This window comes from Arachis ipaensis, chromosome B10 (assembly GCF_059453495.1).
Source record: "Arachis ipaensis isolate K30076 ecotype BB chromosome B10, ASM5945349v1, whole genome shotgun sequence".
NCBI classification, from domain to species: domain Eukaryota; kingdom Viridiplantae; phylum Streptophyta; class Magnoliopsida; order Fabales; family Fabaceae; genus Arachis; species Arachis ipaensis.
Genome location: NC_142435.1, coordinates 150,068,477 through 150,088,465, shown reverse-complemented (window position 1 = coordinate 150,088,465; position 19,989 = coordinate 150,068,477). Strand labels below are relative to the sequence as shown.

At 36.2% G+C, this 19,989-nt stretch overlaps 1 protein-coding gene across 2 annotated transcripts; it reads left to right on the top strand.

The window, feature by feature from the left end:
• Positions 1-1,399: 1,399 nt before the first annotated feature.
• LOC107622643 (ARM repeat superfamily protein) lies at positions 1,400-19,707 on the top strand. Of its 2 annotated transcripts, none has more exons than XM_016324622.3 (17): positions 1,400-1,765; positions 2,119-2,317; positions 3,306-3,614; positions 3,882-3,971; positions 5,351-5,824; positions 5,958-6,065; positions 7,400-7,533; positions 7,628-7,757; positions 10,517-10,883; positions 10,982-11,469; positions 11,601-11,780; positions 11,863-12,021; positions 13,210-13,284; positions 16,864-16,981; positions 17,176-17,327; positions 18,223-18,438; positions 18,953-19,707. In XM_016324622.3, exons 1-17 carry the CDS (start codon positions 1,557-1,559, stop codon positions 19,586-19,588), a joined length of 4,044 nt encoding a protein of 1,347 aa, XP_016180108.1. In that variant the 5' UTR covers positions 1,400-1,556; the 3' UTR covers positions 19,589-19,707. The 2 variants fall into 2 exon arrangements, with proteins under 2 accessions (XP_016180108.1, XP_016180109.1); XM_016324623.3 differs by having other exon boundaries at positions 1,429-1,765; positions 2,157-2,317.
• Positions 19,708-19,989: the final 282 nt, after the last annotated feature.

Sequence of the window (19,989 nt, the reverse complement as noted above, 5' to 3'; positions counted from 1 at the left end):
AACCACTTTAAGTGTATGGTATTACTGTTAACCACTTTTTTTTTTTTTTTTTACCAAAGATAGAAGACTCGAACTCGCAACCCGCAACCTCTTAATTGAGTATGGGGAGACTATGCCATTTGAGCTATTGCTTCTTGGCTATTATTGTTAACCACTTGTAAGCTTTAAATATTCTAATTTTACCTTTTGCTTTTTAAGTTTTGAGTAAATACCTATATTAGTCCTTAAATAAAAAATCAAATACTTTAATTTTCAATAAATTTTTATGGTTTTCAAAATGGATTGATTTCTCCATAAAAAAAATTAATTTGTGTTATAATAAAATTTGTTAAGAATTTATTTATCCAATATGTTTATTAAAAAATTTATTAAAAGTAATAGAACTTATTTATTTGAGGGGTGTTATTAGGAATGACATTTCTACTCGAATATGTGGGTACCCTGAGTTAAAATTCTTATTTCTTATTCGTTTCGCATGTCCACTGTTACTTTTGATTGAGAAGTAAATCCTTATAGTTTAAATTTAAATAAAACAAAAATTTCAATGTAGAATAAATAAATTTCTTCTCAGGAAAATCCGCTTTTAAACATCTTTCATAAAAATTCAAAATAACCGTAATAAAAAAAATAATTTTAATAATAATATTCTATCCCTTAATTAAGTCAAATATTGATTCACGTTCAATATGGAATAAAATAAAGTCATCTAATAACTTATAAATTTTCAAAAAAGTCTAAAATAAGTATTTGAAACATTCAAAATTTTTTTTAATGATAACATAGAACCTTTAGATTGAAAGTTTGAAACTACAATTATCAAGAAAAAAAAAAAGTTTTGAGCTTTTATTTTAAACACAGAATCACATGAAAATGTGTTTTAATGAGTCTAGCATTTTTATTGCCTTATGTCAAAATGTTATGGGTGTTTTTTTGGTATAGAAATATTTTGGGCTTTTATTAAGCCCAGAATTATATAAAATGTTTTAATGGGTCTAACATTTTTATTGCCTTATATTTTTTCTCACAAATATATTATAAGAAAGTATAAGGAATTAATGGAGTATTTGTACAATATGTATAATAAGGGTTTAGCCGTTTAGAGATGTTCGATTCAGTAGATATCAGATGTTTATTATTCCTGGTATTCGGATGGTTATTCTGAATAGTATAGATGTATTGTGTTTTTTTTTTTGGTGACTAGATGTATTGTGTTTAAAAAATTAGTAATATTTTATCTTGAATATTTATTTTTTAACTCATATTGGGCCAAATAAATAACTCATTTTACACATTTGGTAAAAATTTCAAAGCAAAACAAAACAGCACAGATATATATATATATATATATATATATATATATATATATATATATATATATATATATATAAAAGAAAAACCAGAATGAAAGCAGAAACTTAGAAAAGAGAAGAGAAGAGAAGTCGAGAATGCTCAGAACGATTGCGTTGGGGGAGCCGGAGAACGCTTGGCAGCCCCGCGACTTGGCCCTTGGAACCGTCAGACTCGAGGGACTCACTCACTAGACACTAGGGTTGGCGATGGAAATGGAGGAAGGTATTTTAGACAATCCTGCAATGGAAAATGACCCTCTGAGAAGCGCCACGTTCCAACGCTTGAAATCATTGTCCTTGCAACTTCTGCAGCTTTTGCAGAACCCTCACACTGTCACTCACTCCCACGCTCCTATCACTCACCTCCTTCACTTCCTTCAGACTTCTTCTCCCTCCAATTTGCAGCCCTTCTTCGAGTATGTATCGACTTCCCTTCACTATTTATTTATTTTACATTCTCTACAAATATGATAACTTTATTATCCATGAATATCTGATGAACTACCGGTAGTAGTCTCAATAGCTAAATACTCTGGTGACACATAGTTTATAACAGGACACAGTAATGTAGTTCAGTCATTTACCTAGTCCCACCCAGTAGGAAAATGCGGTTATCCTTATGTTTTTCGTTGTATGTATTTTTATTTAGCTGCTTTGGCAAATGAAATCCTGTTTCCGAATTTTGGAATTTATAGGATTGCTTCTTGTGATTATTTGATGCCTACTTTTTTTTACGGTGTTAATTTTCGTTTTGTCTCTCTTCTTTCAGCTACACTTTGTTTCCATTACTTTTGCTTCTCGATGCAGCAATTCAATGCAGATCTACTCAGAAAGTTGATTCTCAAGAAAAGTTTACTATGTCAGATATTCCAAACTCAACCCTGAAAGTGAGTGATAGTGTGGCTGAAGGTGTAGTTAACTGTTTGCAAGAGCTTCTGAGGAAGTGCTGTTTGATGTCTGTGGAACAGGTAGGTGGATTGGCCTGTGGTCTGGATTCTATACAAAATATGAAATATTACTTTTGGAATTTAATTTACTTTAAATTGGCTTAATTAGAAGTAGTGTGTCAAATGTGTAATGACGAACTTTCAACATTAGGGGAAAAGAAAAAAAAAAAAAAAGAATCTAGGGCACATGTGTTTTGTTCACTTCGCATAAACTGAAAATTCCTAATACAGAACTGAAAAGACAGAGTAGAGAAAGAAAGCGAGAAGAGATATTTCTCTAAATTGTGTTTATTGACTCAATTGAGTGACTGCTCTGTTTATATAGAGAATGGTAGCCTTTTTTTGTTTGTTTTTTTTTTTGGGGGGGGGGGGGGTCGGTGGGGAGGGAGCTACCACACTGGTAGTTTGGACCTTTCACTGTTAAGTTAGTTACAGCTGTCCTCCTAGGAAGTTGTTTCTATTCATACTTTTCTCTAAGCCTAGCTGAGACTCCCGAGCTTACTCTATTAATCCATGAAAGCATTTTATTTTTTATTTTCAATCCCTGAAGCTAAAGCACGACCAAATTGTATTACAATCATAATGCTCAAGATTGAATTATCTCTAATTATTTTTATAGCATAAAATTGAGAACAAATGAGAATATTCATGCAATTAGATATGCCTTTCTGTGGTTTCAGCTCATGGTTTCTTTAAGTGATCCGTTGTAATGCTTCTTTACACTGCTTTGCAAACTTGCTATGATTTGAACTTCTGGATAATTTCATCATAGTGAAATGGTTTTAAAAGTAAAGTGCAACAGACATTTAGTCTCTGAACAAGTGAGTGCTTGGAAAAATGTTTTGTTGAGGTATTTTTGGTAAGTCAAAGTATATTGATTTTCCATGTTGACATAGCCCACCGAAATTAGCCTTGAGCAGCTATTTAAACTGACTCTTGCTGTGTTGTGTTTTTTTGTGTAAGAGAAAAGTAAATGAAATTGAAACTCAATTGTGATGTTTTTTAACAGATGGTTGTGCTATTAAAGAAGTTAACGTATGGGGCCTTGCTTACCCCTGCTGAGGCTTCAGAGGAGTTTCGTGAAGGAATTATTTTGTGTTTCAGGGCACTGCTTATGGGTTTATCTCCCTGTTCTGATGTGTCTTGTTCATGTAAACAAATTTCTGGCATGCCTGCACTTTCAGATGACCTTCATAATGATGCAATCCATCATAAATGTTTCAAATCTGGTTCAGAGTCAGAAGAATGTTTACTTGCATTTCTCCGATCTCAAAGTGCATCAGCTGCTGTTGGACATTGGCTTTCACTTCTTCTCAAAGTATGTTGACATAATTTTGTTTGTTTTGTTTTTGGTTTAATTTTCTTGGAGAAACACGGTTCAGTTCTTTCAAAATGGTTCTTAGGCTCTTGGCTACATTTTGTAATAGAATAACCAAACTATATTCTAAGTGCATAATTGTAAGTGCATTATGTTATATATTGATCAAGACTGGGGATCTAGATGCAAACCTCCCTGTCTTCTTGCTATTGAAAGTTGGTTACCTGATATTGTTAGTCTGTAGTAACAATTTGGTTTTATGAAAAGGCTGCCGATACAGAGGCTGCAAGGGGACAAAAGGGCTCTGCAAGACTTCGAATTGAAGCATTCAAAACTCTGCGGGTACTGGTTGCTAAGGTAATTTTAGGACAGGTTATTTGGGAAGGTTATGATAGTTATTTTTTAAATTTATTTATTTCTTTTGAAGAGAATTCATAGATCTCAAAGGAGAGTTAGTATCTGCTCAAAAATAAGGTAATAGAGGGGGGAGGTGGTGCACAAACAAGTTAATTAGTGAAACAAAGAGAAGGAAAAAATTTTGAGTAAATAAACATCTTGGTCCATAAAAGATTCATGTGATATCAATCTAGGCCCTAAGTCTCACAATATCAAATAAGTTATTGAAATTCACCTATGATATCACTTTAATTCCTAAAAGTTTTTGACATCAAATAAGCTCCTTCATTAACATGACATCACTTTGGTCCTTGAAAGATACATGTGACATTCACTTGATCTCCCTCTTTTAGATGAAGTTCGATTTTTTTCCCCTGAAGACTTGCTTGATGTTACATATATTCTTTACTCTTCAGTGACCAGAGTGATGCCGCATTTGAATTTCTAGGGACTTATTTGGTGTCAAAATAGTTAAAGAACTGACATAAGTCCACATTTAAATTTTGGGGCTCTGATGGACATAAACAATGTTTTAGTGACTAATTTGATATTTTGATGTCAGTCAGATGCATGTTTTAGGGCTAAAAAGTATATCCAGAATAAAAGATATTTTATTCCATTATAACAGTAAGCATAAAAAATTCTTGAAATGTTAAAAATTCCAATTTAACTTTGCCTTTCTTGCATCTATAAAATCATATGCTTTCAGGCTAGCAGAACCACTTAAAATGAACATCATATAACTCTATAAAGCACTAATGTGATCTATGAACCATAGGTAGTCATCAGTTTGAATTAGGATTATATACTAATTAGCAATATAAAGAGTGCTTTTGCTGTCTATAGCTTTTCCTATAGGTCACTTTAATTCTTTAATACTTCTTCATTTTGTATTAGACTTTGTACTTACTAAAAGATGCATCAAAGCTATACTGTGTTCCGATCTTAGCCAATACTTTTTGCATGTGTGCATGCATGTGCGCTTGCGCTCGAGTGTATTCGTGCTAGGGTGTGCATAGCATGCTGAATATACCTTGCAGTCACTATTCGTACCCATACTAAAGAGTATCCTCCTATCTTCTGTAGTTATTCTTCTCTTCGTCATATTGGTATTCATCTTTAATCAAATGGGAAAAAAAGGAGTATTGTGAACTAGAATTGTAGCCTATGATTGGGTAATTTTTGTGGTGTTTTTGGTGCTGTGGTTGGTCACTTTATTTTTTGGACAAAGGGATTGGTGATCCCTTCAGAGCCAATATTTTCTTTCCTACATTTTGCCAGCCTTTCTCTATCTTATTTTATGCATATAATCAATTTATTTTATTGGCCTACTTATGCAGGTTGGTTCTGCAGATGCATTAGCCTTCTTTTTACCCGGTGTTGTTAGTCAATTTGCTAAAGTCTTGCATGGTGCAAAAACAATGATTAGTGGGGCAGCTGGAAGCATGGAAGCTATTGAGCAAGCGATTAGAGGTTTAGCAGAGTTTCTTATGTTAGTCCTTCAGGATGATGCTAATGCATTTGCCATGGATAATGAAGTGACTTCAAACTTTGATTCAAATGGTCTTAAATCCAGTAGTTCTCTTTTGAGGGAGCTTCGTCATTTGCCAATTAAAGATAGCATTAAGATAAAAGCTGAGGAGGATGGAAGTGTTGAGTCAAGGGAAATCCCTTGCACACGAAGTCAACTTCAAGTAATGGAGAGTACTGCTCCTTACCGGGAGAACTCGTCCTTTCATGTGAATCGAACAAAAGATTGGGTGCAGAAAACATCAGCACATGTAAAAAAGCTGTTGTCTGCAACCTTTCCACATGTAAGGCTTTATTGTTGTTAATTTCCTTAACATTTTTAGTTTCAGCAGAATCTAGAGTTTCAGTGCTTTCTTTGTAGTTAGATATGATAGTGATTTAATGTTTTAACTGACCAATGAAACCATCGAATCTCAGATCTGTATTCACCCTTCACATAAGTTGAGAAAAGGACTTGTTGATGCCATAAAAGGACTCTTAGTGGAATGCTGTCACACACTGGGGGAGAGTAGACTGATGTTTTTGGTGAGCTCTGAACTGCTTATCTGGAACTACTGTTTGTTAGGTTTGTGACAATGTGCCATCCATATGTTTTTCCTATAATTAACATATATTCTGAAACTTGCTCTAGTGAGTCTTAATATTCATAATAGTCTACCCTTCAAGATACCCTCAATAGAAAAAAACAAACAATAGAAAAAACTTATTTTAGGCATAGTTTCCAAACTTGACATGTCTTGAGAAGAAGTTCCTCTAAAATTGTCATGGGTTTTACACCAAATAGAGGCCAAATGTGTAATACTTTTCCACGAAACATGCATGTCTAAAAATCTACCATGCGAGATGTGAGAAATATGCTCCAACCAAATACTCCAAATAATGGCTTATAGGGCACATGCCTCAAAGATTTGGCTTCCTATGCTCTCCCACAAGCAAGAAAAATTAGTCAAACAACTACTGTGGTATGGCACACCAAACACTCCCCAAAGATGGCAAACGAAATGTTGGCAAAGTTGGCCACAGGACAATGCATAAAACAAATGTGATATTGATTCTGAATTCACCCTACATAACACACATCAAAGAAAATAGTCTTATGTGGCCTCCAAACCACCAAAAATATTATTGGTATTATGTTAAGGATATCTATCCAAATGAAGTATTTGACCATAGGATGAGCTTTGGGGTCCAAATTAGTTCTTTTGCTTTTCTCTTTTGATTCTCTATCTATATTGTTTCCTTTGCAATAATAAATTTTCATCTTCTATTGAGAACAGTAAAATTCTCTAGCCAGCAACACTCAATCATGGAAAAGATATTCACTGTTGGATAACTTGTTTTATCCATGTCTATCTCATTGGTCAGTAGAGGAATAGGGGGCATGGGTTGTCTTTGGTTTCAATTTTTTGGTCCAATACATTGGGGAATGTACATCTAAAACTTTTTAGCTATTCTTATTAAGAATTCTTCTTTCACTCGATTACCTTTCTTTTCTACCCCAATTTTCTATTGGAATATTGTTTACAAACACATTCATTTCATATGTTTGATACAATGCGACTTCATGTTCCATCATCTGGGTAGTATGTTTTTAAATTAGCTCATTATTTGTTTTAATTTCTTCATCAAAAGGTTATTTAATCTAGTGACTGTATTAGAGTCATTTGATAATTTTTATAGTCGCGTTTATGGAAATTTTATAAACAATTCTGTCGAGGTAATTCATTTTCTTTTCATGGTTATTTGCTTCACCCCTACCCTTCCGATCTTAGTTTATTGCGTTTGGCTTTTAGAGTATTTTATTGGTAATCTTCTGTTGTTAATTGGTTTTATTTTAATTTGTTTTGGTAATGATTCAGGAGTGCTTATGTTCCTTAGTTGTGGATGACTCTGATGATGTGTCTTTAACTGCTCAAGATTTCCTTGATTCGTTATTTTTCTCACAACATTCAAAAGCTCTTATAGAACATGATGCTACAGAGATATTTATCAGGTGCTTCCTTCTATTTGTGCACAAATACATATTCTGATGACAGACTCCTTTTTTCTTTTTTCTTATTCTGCAATATTATTTATTCCTAATTCAGGCACCTTGAAAAGCTTCCCAAAATGATCCTTGGAAATGAGGAGTCACTTGCAGTATTACATGCTCAGCAGTTACTAACACTAATATTTTATTCTGGTCCTCATCTGTTGGTGGATCATCTCCAGTCTCCTGTATGTTCTTCCTATATTATATGTTTCTGTTTCCCTAAATACGCATGTCTGTGTCAGTAACCGACATGTAATAAATGGAAGAACCACGGAAGAACCTAATATGAATCTTGTGTTACAAAGTGGTAAGTTTAACATGGAAAGATAAATTAATGACAGGACATCTGTATCATTGACATTGGAATAGGGCTTTGTTTGGTAGATCCACTTTCGCGATACTGATTTAGGAAACTTTTGATTGCTAAAAAAGTTTTTCTTTTATGTTGGGGTAAGTTAAAGAACTAGGAAAACTAGGTAATTGGGAAAGTGTTATGGTATTGAGAATGAGGTTAATAGTGCATGCTAAGTAAATACACTAGGCTCAAGGGGACAAGGTTTATATAATCACTGTAGGCATAAGTATTTGAGGATCATCATTATATGACTCCTCCAGTGAATTTATTTTCCTTCTTCCTCGTTTTTGTTTTCTCTTTACCTTTCTACTATCCCTCTTAACAAACTCATGTGGGCTGAGGTAGATCATATTTTACCAAGGGTTTCAAACTGTACCTATCATTCTAACAGCTTCCAACTACTATGTGCTTTATTTTTTGAAGTGTTTGTGCTGTGATATGGATTGTTTGTAACTTCTCTTGTTTGTTAATGCTGGGTATGCAGTCAGGAGGAGGTGTTATTGATTTTATTCACAACTCACAGATAAACACGCAAAAGAGAATTGTTTATTGGGAGCATAAATCCTTGACTTTGAAAGTACTCAAAGGAGTAAGGCTCCCCAGGATACCTTTAGCGTGCGTTTGGTTGTGGGTGTGTCTACCCAAGACACAGACACGGTAGTACTCGTTCTCTGTTTGGCTAGTAAGACACAAAATTCTGATAGGTACGGGAAGACACAAAGGCACATAGAGACACAAAATTTGTGTATAGCACCAAGGGGTGGAACACTGATCTTGAGACATAGACAATATTTTTAACATTAATTTTTCAAAATTACCCTTCAAATCCTTCTCCTTTCTCCATCTCTTTTCATCCCTTCCACTCCCAAAACACAGAGAGTTTAACCTCTCATCTTCTCTTCTTGCCACTCCGACCACCGCCGCCTCTCTTCCTCCTTTCCTTCCACCCAAATCACCGTCGCCTCTCTTCTCTTCGTGTCACCAGACCACCACCGCCTTTCTTCCACCCAGACCACCTCCTGTCCTCCCTTTCTTCCATTTAGACCACCGCTACCACCCCCATCCCTTCCTCCCTTTTCTCCCCCTTGCTTCTTTTTTGCTCTTCACGGTTGTCTCTTCGCTGCCGTCACCTTTCGTAGTTGTTGCCTCTACTTTACATCTCGTCGACGATCCATATTTGCGAACGGTTCTCCCTTCTGTCACTATGTTTCCAGATCCATTCTCCATTCTCTCGCGCACCGTGTTTTCAGATCTGTTTTCCTTCTGTTATCATGTTCCAGATCTGTTCTCCCTTCTGTCACCATTTTTTTTTGTTTTTGTATAATTTAATTTTGAGTAAAGTATCGTTTTTGTCCCCAACGTTTGGGGTAAATCTTATTTGTGTCCGTAACGTTTAAATCGTCCTATTTGTATCCCTAACGTTTGTAAAAGTGATTCAATGTTATCCTGCTGTCAATTACACATCATGAACGCTTTAGTTTGAGTTTTAAAAATCTTTTTTTAAAGTTAGAATACAAATGTCTGGGATAGAATCGATGATCCACTCCGAAAAATAGCTCATCAAAAGTTGAAACTAATTCCTACAACATTTACATAATTCACTTTTCTAAGGAGATAATTGAATCTAAACACAAAGAGTGGGTATAATATTAAAATCAAACACATCCAAGTAAGACCTAATTGAGAATGAATACATCCAAGTGAGAATAATTGAAAAATATAATCTGATTTGTTAGTATAATTGATAGTAGGATAACATTGAATCATTTTTATAAACGTTAGGGACACAAATAGGACTTACCCCAAACCTTGGGGACAAAAACGATACTTTACTCTTTAATTTTTTATTTGTTTGAATTTTGGTTAAGTTTTGTTAAAATAATGTTGTATTAATTTTGTTGGATTGATTTTTTTTTGTTGATATTTGTTGGATTAAATTTGTTATTTAATTTTAGATTGTTATTGGTGATTGATTTTGATTGAGATGGTGGCTGATTGTTAATGGTGGTGGTTTGGTTGAGATGGTAATTGTGTAGTGGTGGTACTGATAATAATTTACAATAAGGGTAATATTGAAATTTAACAAGATTATGATTTGTGTCTTCTATCTTGTACTTGTATTTGTATACCAAACAAATTTAAAAATTTGTGTCTTAATGTGTCTATGTCTTTAGTGTTTATGTCTCTGTGTCTATATATTAAAAGATACACAAAACAAACGCGGCCTTAGCTGTAACTAGTATAACCCAGCCCAATAACTTGTGTGTCTATTAATTCTGAAAAATCAGGATATCTTTTGTTATAACTAGCATAAGCTCATCTCAATAACTCTCAATAATGTACTAAGGTGATAAGACTAACACATGTTCAACCTAGAGAATATAATATACATGTTACTTGTATATAATCCAGGTTGTTTGGGCTTTGTTATCACATGCTTCTCATACTCTCATAGTAGAAGAGAGATCAGATAGAACATGATGCCTTTTATTTATCTGTTTTACACATCTTTAGTTTAGTCATAGTAAAGTCTTTTCTGATTTATTTTCCATGGAAATTTCTTATTTCTTATACCTGAAAAGCAATCAGGTGGGAGCTGCTAGATTCCTAGATGTGTTTGCAACTTGTCTAAGCCATAATTCAGTTTTTTCTGGTTCACTTGGTACACTCATTTCAACAAGTAGATCTTCAACAATGGGATACCTTCCCTCCATTACTGAGTTGAAGTCTGGAGCTAGTTTCTTCAACTATGGACTTCCTCGTATAAATTCTGGTTTATATGAATCCTCGAAGTTTAGCCTTATTGAAGAAAACAGTATACAAGAACCTCTGAAAACTCCCCAGAAGAACTATGAACTTCCTCATATGCCCCCTTGGTTTAGTTATGTTGGTAGTCCTAAACTATACAAGCTGCTTGCTGGGATTCTCCGACTCGTTGGTTTATCTTTAATGGCAGGTGATTCTGAATTCAGTGTGTTTTTTCTCCTCCTGTTGCTCTGAGAGTGTTTTACTATGACATCTACTGAGTTTATTATCATTTTGTGGCATTGATAGATAGAAGTGAAGGGCTTCTGTCACATGTGACTGAGACCCTTCTTGGTTACTTCCGTAAATTGGTTTCTGAGCTCCGTTTGAAAGAGTACAATAAAGAAAGCTGGCAGTTGTGGTATGACAGGACTGGTTCAGGACAGTTATTGCGGCAAGCAAGCACAGCTGTGTGCATGCTCAATGAGATTATATTTGGTCTATCAGATCAAGCAATCAATGGTTTTTCAAGAATGTTCCATAGATCTACTAAAAGAGGAGTCCAGCCTCAGTCTTACAAACTTGATTGTACATTTTCTGAATCTTTGTGGAACATGCCAAAGGATAAAGTCATAAGGAGTTATTTGGTTGATTGCATTGGTGGGATCTTACATGAGTATTTGTCTGCTGAGGTGTGGAATTTACCACTTGAATGCAGAGTAGCTGACATGGACCTTAATGTTCCAGTTGAAGATATTAGTCTATACTTCTTTCAGGATGTTGCTATGCTACATGAGGTAAGACATTTTTTCCCTGAAGCTGACATGGCATGTTTATTCTCATCCATTTGATGATATTACCATGTTCATATCCTCTAAAGTAGATTACTGTAACCTCCATGATATCTTCCTTGTGATTTGCGTAATAGGTTATTATTGACGGAATTGGAATCTTTAATCTCTGCCTTGGAAGAGATTTTGCTACAAGCGGTTTTCTTCATACTTCTCTTTATTTGCTGCTGGAAAATCTCAGTTCTCCAAATTTCCATGTCAAAAATTCTGCAGATTCTGTCTTGCATGTAGTTTCTGACATGTCTGGCTATCCAATGGTTGGTTTGTCCATGATAATCTTGATTTACATTTTAGACCTTTTTCCATGGATGTTAACTTACTAAATATGTCTTTATGTAGGTTGGACAGTTAGTTTTGGAAAATGCAGATTACGTGATTGATTCAATATGTCGACAGTTGCGTCATTTGGACCTTAATCATCGTGTTCCAAATGTGCTAGCATCCATACTTTCCTACATTGGAGTGGCTCACAAGATATTGCCTCTACTGGATGAACCGGTATGATTATCTCCTCTTAGTACTGTTTTAAGCCAATTAGTGCATTGTTCTGGAATACCCTTTCCCTGACAGAGAGACTAGGTTCAATGTGCTTAGTTCGGGGGTGAAGTACAAGTTTGTTGGCCTTTTTAACTTTTTCACTAGCTCATGCCTAGTGTTCTAAGTGAACTGTCAGGGCATGTTCATACTAAATGAAATTTCAGGTCTTGTGTACAGCAGAGCTCCAACTGCAGATATATATTACTGTGGGTTCTTTATAAGATTTGGTCCATATCTTGTTGAAAGCTTTAGTCCAAAGGCCAGTTGTGTTTGAATATCCTTAGGCCTTAGCTGTATCCATTTTGGTTACGCTCCATGAAGATGATGCGTAGTGTACTTCAGTTGAAATAGGTGCTTAGAAACCATCAGGAAATTTCTGAACCTAAGACCAAAATCTAGTGCATATTTGCAAGATCTGAGAGAATTCAGAGTTTAGGTTGTTAGAATTTGTGATGGTAACCTAGAAATATATTGTATATTTAGATGTATATCAATATGATGTATGATGAGGAGTGCGTATTTATCGTAATAATGAAATAAACCTAATATCAAATTAAATAAACATAAAATCAATATGAGGCATACTTAGATTTAAATCTATAATATCCTAAAGGTATTCTAACATAGGTTGAGCAGGTGCTCAAGGAAAGCGGAAGATGACCCTCTGGCAGTATTATCACTGATATAATAGGATGTAGATACACTATTTCCATGAAACTTGAACAAAAGTTCTTCCTAAACTCTGAAACCATCCCCATGGGGGTTGTTTAAGATTTTGTCTTTACTCTCAACCCTGGGGTTCAGTCATACATATTGCTCGATGAGTGACCATTTAGGAAAGCAAAGTGGAAAAAATGTCGAGTATCCAATCTTTTCAATGTTCCATTGTTTTATTCTTTTTGTTTTGTTCAAATATCCAAGAAAGTTTCTTTTTTTATCCAAAAAGAAAAAAAAATTGGCAAAGGTTGATTATATTAACAATGCTCAATCTGTATTGGGAAATGTTTGTGATTGCATTTATTTAGAGATTATTTATGAAATCATGTGTTCCTCTTGTGCTTATAGTTGTAAAAGGTAAGGAATTGCTGTCTGACATGCTTAAACTTTATTGATTACAGTTCTATGGTCTCATGATTTGCAATTTAACAGATGCATGCTGTCTCAGTGGAACTTGAAATACTAGCTAGACATCAGCATCCTGATTTAACAATTCCATTCTTGAAGGTGTGTTGCTAACTTACTTGTTTCCTCTGTGTGCCTACATTTCTTTTTCTTATTGTGAAATTGTGTTCTCACTTCTCATTACTTATTTACTGTATTTATTTAGATGTCCTCATTCTTCGCCCCTTTATTCTTTTGGTGGTGTGGGCTTCTCGTGAAAATTCTTACTAGGAGTCACCATTCACAATTGTAATTTTATATGTGATAAGAAGTTGGAGTTATGGAGAGAAGCCCTAGAAGTGTATGGTCTGCGCATAAGCCGTAGCAAGACGGAATATATGGAATGTAAGTTCAGTCTGAGAAGGGAAAACTCCAATATAGAGGTGAAGATTGGAGAAAACATCCTGCGAAAAGTTAAAAGTTTTAAGTATCTTGGGTGCATCATACAGGATAATGGAGAGATTGAACAGGATGTAAATCATAGGATCCAAGCAGGTTGGTCAAAATGGCGAAGTGCATCTGGTTTTATATGCGACAAAAAAGTGCCTTTAAAACTTAAAGGTAAATTCTATCGCACCGCTATAAGACCGGCTATGCTGTATGGTACGGAGTGTTGGGCGGCTAAAGGGGAGCACGAACATAAGTTGAGTGTGGCAGAGATGAAGATGTTGAGATGGATGAGTGGTCATACGCGATTGGATAAAATAAGGAATGAAGATATAAGGGAGAGAGTTGGAGTAGCACCCATTGTGGAAAAGATGGTTGAATCGCGTCTTAGGTGGTTTGGACATGTGGGAAGAAGACCGATAGAACATCCAGTCAGGAGGGTGGATGAGATGGAAGATGGACAAAGGGCGAAAGGCAGAGGAAGACCTAAGAAGACCATCCATGAGGTGGTCAAACGAGATCTACATGTAAACGGTCTCTCTGTAGACATGATACATGACAGAGCACAATGGCGTCGTTTGATTCATGTAGCCGACCCCACTTAGTGGGACAAGGCTTTGTTGTTGTTTGTTTTGTTTTGTTGTTATAGGATCAGGGATCTAGCAGAATTAAAGGGATTTTATTGATGAACTAGGGATTGCAAATCACAATCCCTCATTGGAGTACACTGTTGGAACTACCAACTGTGGAGAGAATTTTTTCCTCTCCTGAACTAACAAACTTCACAAAATTTTCTAACTGAATTGAAAACTAAGTAAGCACTGGTATTTATAGGTAGCCACTAGGACTAACACTACTGTCCCTAAACCTGCTAAACTAGCTCAAAAAGAACAAACAAACCTGTTTCTACCATTACTCTGCCCGCTGGACAACCACCTTGTCCTCAAGGTGGAACTCTGGAAAGGAGCTCCAATTGCTCCATTGCCTCTGGGACGGCTTCATGCTCCAACCAACCCCGCTCTTCAGCCTTAGGTTCCATAACCAGCAATTTGAATTCCTTGTTCTTGCACACATGCTCTGCTGAGTATGGTTTATCACAGGAAAAGCATTCGCCTCGTGCACGTTTAGCTTTGTACTCCTCATTGCTAAGGTGCTGCACTCCCTGCTGTTTCGGAGGCTCCACTCCTGATTCCGCACCCTTGCTTGCCGGACCCGTCGCCGCTGCTGCAAGTACCGGCTTGTTAGTAACGAAGTTGTGTCATATGCGTACCCACACTGGCCAGGAGCAGCCCGCAGTGCCATGTTACGATTCTCTACCTTCTGCGCCAACTCCATCAACTCATCCACGGTCTGGAACAAGAACAGCCTGCACTCCTGACTCACCTCAGGCTTCAACCCACTCAAAAACAAGTCAATCAACAATTTTGGAGCGAGACCTCGCAGAGGACATGCGTGCAGCACAAACTGATCAACGAAGTCCCACACAGTGCCTGTTTGTCTCAGCCTCAACAGCGATTGATAGGGACTTTGCAACCGTTCAGGTTGGAAGTGACGTGGTAACACCATTTGGAGGGACTGCCACTGCAGCGTCGGTGTGGTTGCCTCCCACCGCGAGCCATTCCTCCTCCGGCACTGCTTTGAGCAAGAAAAACTGCTCCATATGCTCGGTCCAAGTCATATTGTCCTCACCGTGAAAAATCAGGAGTTCCAGTTTTCTCCACTGCTCTGATGCGAGCCACCGACGGCCTGGTGCGATGCCGGAGAACTCCGTTCGTGACGGATCGGAACACCCTGCTCCATGGAATCCACTTGCGCGTCGATCCTCTGCAGCATCTCCTGCAGCGCGCGGCACAGGTCCTCAAAGCAGTCAAATCATGATTCCATTGCATCCATTCTCCCTTCCATTTTCTCCGATCATGGTTGCACCATTCATCACAAGCTTCCAGGATCCGTGGACTTCTGATACCAGTTGATAGGATCAGGGATATAGCAGAATTAGGGGATTTTATTGATGAACTAGGGATTGCAAATCACAATTCCTCATTGGAGTACATTGTGGAGAGAATTTTTCCTCTCCTGAACTAACAGACTTCACAGAATTTTCTAACTGAATTGAAAATTAACTAACCACTAGTATTTATAGGCCGCCACTAGGACTAGCACTAGTACTACCCCCCTAAACCTGCTAAACTATGCTCAAAAAGAACAAACCAACCTGTTTCTATCAATATGCATATTACTATATTAGAGAACACCAGCCTTCAGATACTCCTCATTTTATTGCTAAAGAAGTTACAGCAAGCAGAAGCAAGGCTAGAGAGCTGATAGACTAGTCACCATCTAGTTAGTAGTATTCTAGGTAGCCTATTAAGTTATTAGCTTCGTAACAGCTGTTATACCTGTCCTTCATCTCCACCTTCTGCAATCTACTTCTCTACTTCCCCTGCATCTATTCAAGCTTACTATAATTATGAACCTCATTATATACGTACATCTCCATATAATCCATGCATTCTACATTGCATCATCACATTACCATGCACATTCTCAGCATGCTTCTTCTAGGGTTTCTACTCCTTCCAATTCCGGTTTCAACTATGTGGCATTAATAGCCATACCTGAATCTGTGATCAATTCGTCATAGTATCCGGATTCAGGAGCTACAGCTCTTGCTGTTCCACAGTACTCAAATCTTATGTAGCATGCCTTTCCTTACCATGGTTCTGATCAGCACCATGTTGGATTTGGCCAAGGTCTGTGCATTTCTCCTGTTGGACATTTCAATATTCGTTCTCCTTATCTTTTAAAAGTAAATAATGTGTATTCATTCTCCTTATCTTTTAAAACTAAATAATGTGATTTATGACCCTAAAATTACTAAAAAATTTATTACGGTAGCCCTAGGGCCTAGACAATCACTGTTTCTTTGAATTCTGGCCTTACAATTACTTAGTCAAATCACAGGCAACTAGGGATCTTCTCCTTGTGACATATCACTATATCAGGGAGAGATGGACTGTATTGGTTCCCATACTGCATATTCCAGCACCAGCTCCCTCACCCGCCAATTACTAATGTTCAGAATAGTGCTCACAATGCTAGAGCTGTTTCTGAGTGTTAAGTTTTCAGAAACAACTATGCCTAAACTTGTTTTAAGACATTATACTTCCCTTCAGCATGTATCTCTCTGAATGGGTAAAAGTAAAACAATAAAAAAAACTTAATTCTGATACCAATACTTGTCTTTGATTTCAGGCTGTAAGTGAAGTTGCCAGGGCTTCAAAACGTGAAGCTTGTGAATTGCCCCCACAGGCAGAGTCACTTGCCTTACATGTCAAGTCTGTAATCTCAACTGCAGAAGAAACCTCACAAGGTTCAGATTCAGAATCCACCTATAAGATTGCTGTTTTAATTTTTATAGTTCTCATTAAAACTTGATGTTGAATTCTGCATTGTAACCTAAATACAAAATAATTCCTTCAATTAGTAGCAGTTACTAGTGGATTTTTTTTTTATAGTAACAATGGTTGATCCTTGATTCTTACTGATTGAAGTCGTTGCGTGTAGATCAGTGCGAGATAATCTTATTCAAGTTAAATGATTCTAGAAGATATAGACAAACAGTTGGTTCTATTGCTGGTTCATGTGTTACTGCTGCAACCCCTCTTCTGGCTTCATACAAGCAAGAGATATGTTTGGCTTCCCTGGATATAATTGAGGTATCATTTTGTTGAAATTGAAATGCTTTATCACTTCAATTTATTGCAATTGACGTAGTTTATGGGAATTATAAGTGTATTATTCTTATCATTTTGGATTTTGGAAGCAGTTTTGTTGATTTTTCACTAATTGGTAGACATTCATGCTGCTATGACTGTTTGAGTTGTGTTAACCAGAAAACATAGATAAAAGGTCTAAAGTTGTGATGGACATTGACAGCTACAAATTACAAAGTAACGCGTGGAAGAGGAAATTAGCGATGGTGAAAATAAGTAAAGATTATTGATTGCCTCGATGCCTACTAATGGATTAATTCACTTTTTTTTTTTAAATCAAATGTGTATAAATAATAAAAAAAAAGTGAAATTAGTCAAGATAATAAGTATGTTGCTCTTCTAATGATTGGTCAAGTTTTAAGAATAACAAAATATATTTTATAAATGAGTAAAGAAAAAGGATATTTTAGGAAGAAAAATGTGCATGAAACCTCACCCTATCCCCTTTATAGTTACAATTTAAGTCTACAAGGGAATCATTAATTAATTAATTAGCATCGTTGATAGTAATTAGTTATCCAGGCCTTAAGAAAGTAAAGGAACTTGCACAGCTAGGCAAGATATGAACACTCCTGAGCAATCCAACAAATATTACAGGGATGATGAATATATTTGGTAGTCGATAGATATTCCATAAACATCGGGTTATTACAATGCAGATGTTGACACAAATGGCAAGTGTTGGAAAATGCTTGTCAGTTATTGTTTTCTTTGATAAATATATAATGATGTCCTTTACTCTTTTCTTTGATAATGATTGATTATTTTGGGAGTTCAATTAAAACAATCAATTTATCTTTATTTCCCTTGTTGCTATTTGGATCTTTTCTGGTTTTAGGATGCCATGTTAGCATTAGCAAAAGTTGAAGCAACATATAAACATGAAAGAGAAATTAGAGAAGCAACAGAAGAAATGCTACAATCACTATCGTTGTATCAGTTGAAGGATTCTTTGGACGCTACTAAAGAAGGTGTTGATGAAAATAGGCTGCTACCAGCAATGAATAAAATATGGCCATTCCTGGTAACTTGTATTCAGAACAGGAACCCAGTGGTGAGCAATCCCTCTGAATTTTTTTTTCTCCTCGTTAGCATTAGGTTTTCAATTCTGTCATCAATATCTGGGTGTAAATGATGACCTGAAGTCAGTTGTTAAATGGCTAGTTCAAACTGGAAACTGCTGACCCAGTTGGTGGTCTGGGTCAGTTTTGCAATTAGACCGGGAATGCATATAACTGGTCAAAGTTGGTCAAACCCAGACGAACTATCATATTTTGACAACGGACTGGCCGAAGGATCAAACTGGACCATGCCGTCGCTTCTGCTCGATCAAGCTGGGTTTTTTCAATAATTGTTGAAACTGGGAGTCATTCATGGACCTTTTTCTTGTTAAGCGTCGTACTTTGCCAAATTACCATGCGTTCCATCATATAACTTAAATATTTATTTCATTTATATCCGGGTCACACTGTTCAACCAGTGGCCCAGTAACGCAACTAACCCTTTCAATCACAGTTGATTCTTAACTGCATTAAAGATACATATTGAATGCAACTAATTTTTGACAGGCTGTCAGAAGATGTTTGTGTGTTATCAGCAAGCTGGTGCAAATCTGTGGAGGAGATTTCTTCACACGACGTTTCCAAACTGATGGGAGGCACTTTTGGAAACTTCTTACCACATCCTCATTTCAGAAGTCCTATTTCAAGGAAAAGACCCCTTTACTACTTCCTTATAGAAGCAGTACCATGACTTCAGAGGATTCACTGGCTGAGACTTCCTATATCAAGGTTCAGATTGCACTGCTTAACATGATTGCAGAATTGTGCCAAAATAAGAGAAGCGCCCCAGCATTACAACTTGTTCTAAAGAAAGTAAGCGGTCTAGTTGTAGGGATAGCTTGTAGCAGCGTTATTGGACTCCGCAAGGCTTCTCTGAATGCCCTCCATGGGCTTGCATCTGTTGATCCTGATCTGGCGTGGCTTCTCGTAGCTGATATCTACTACACTATGAAGAAGACAGAAATATTTTCTCCACCTAGACCAGATTTACCTGAGATATCTGAAATTCTCCCCCTTCCTACTTCTCCTAAAGAGCATCTATATATGCAGTATGCAGAGCAGAGTACTGGTTTTGACATAGATTTAGCCTCTTTGGAGGTTGTTTTCCAAGACATTAATTCTCAATATCAAATGTACAGGTGATATCCGAATTTGGTCATGGAAAACCATGTGCCTCTTGTCTTTTCTCGAGGCTAATCTCATGAAACTTATACCATCTATTTATAATATATTAAAACAGAGACTAAGTAACTCTTTCAATACATCCGTAATCTTTTAACTTTTTATTATCATGTCACATCAACTTAAATGATTAATTGGTACAATTTTTTTATTACTTATCTAATTGAATAATTTTCGATTAATTATCCAAATTAATTTCTGAGATTTAATATCAGATATTTTAATCTTTTAAATTTTAAAATATACAAAATAGTGTATAGTGTTCATCTCTCTTAGACAATATAGTCCTTTTCTAATTTGATTCATTTAATCAAAATGACTGTTTTGAAATTTTTAATTTTTTTTTTTCAGGATTGGTTTGA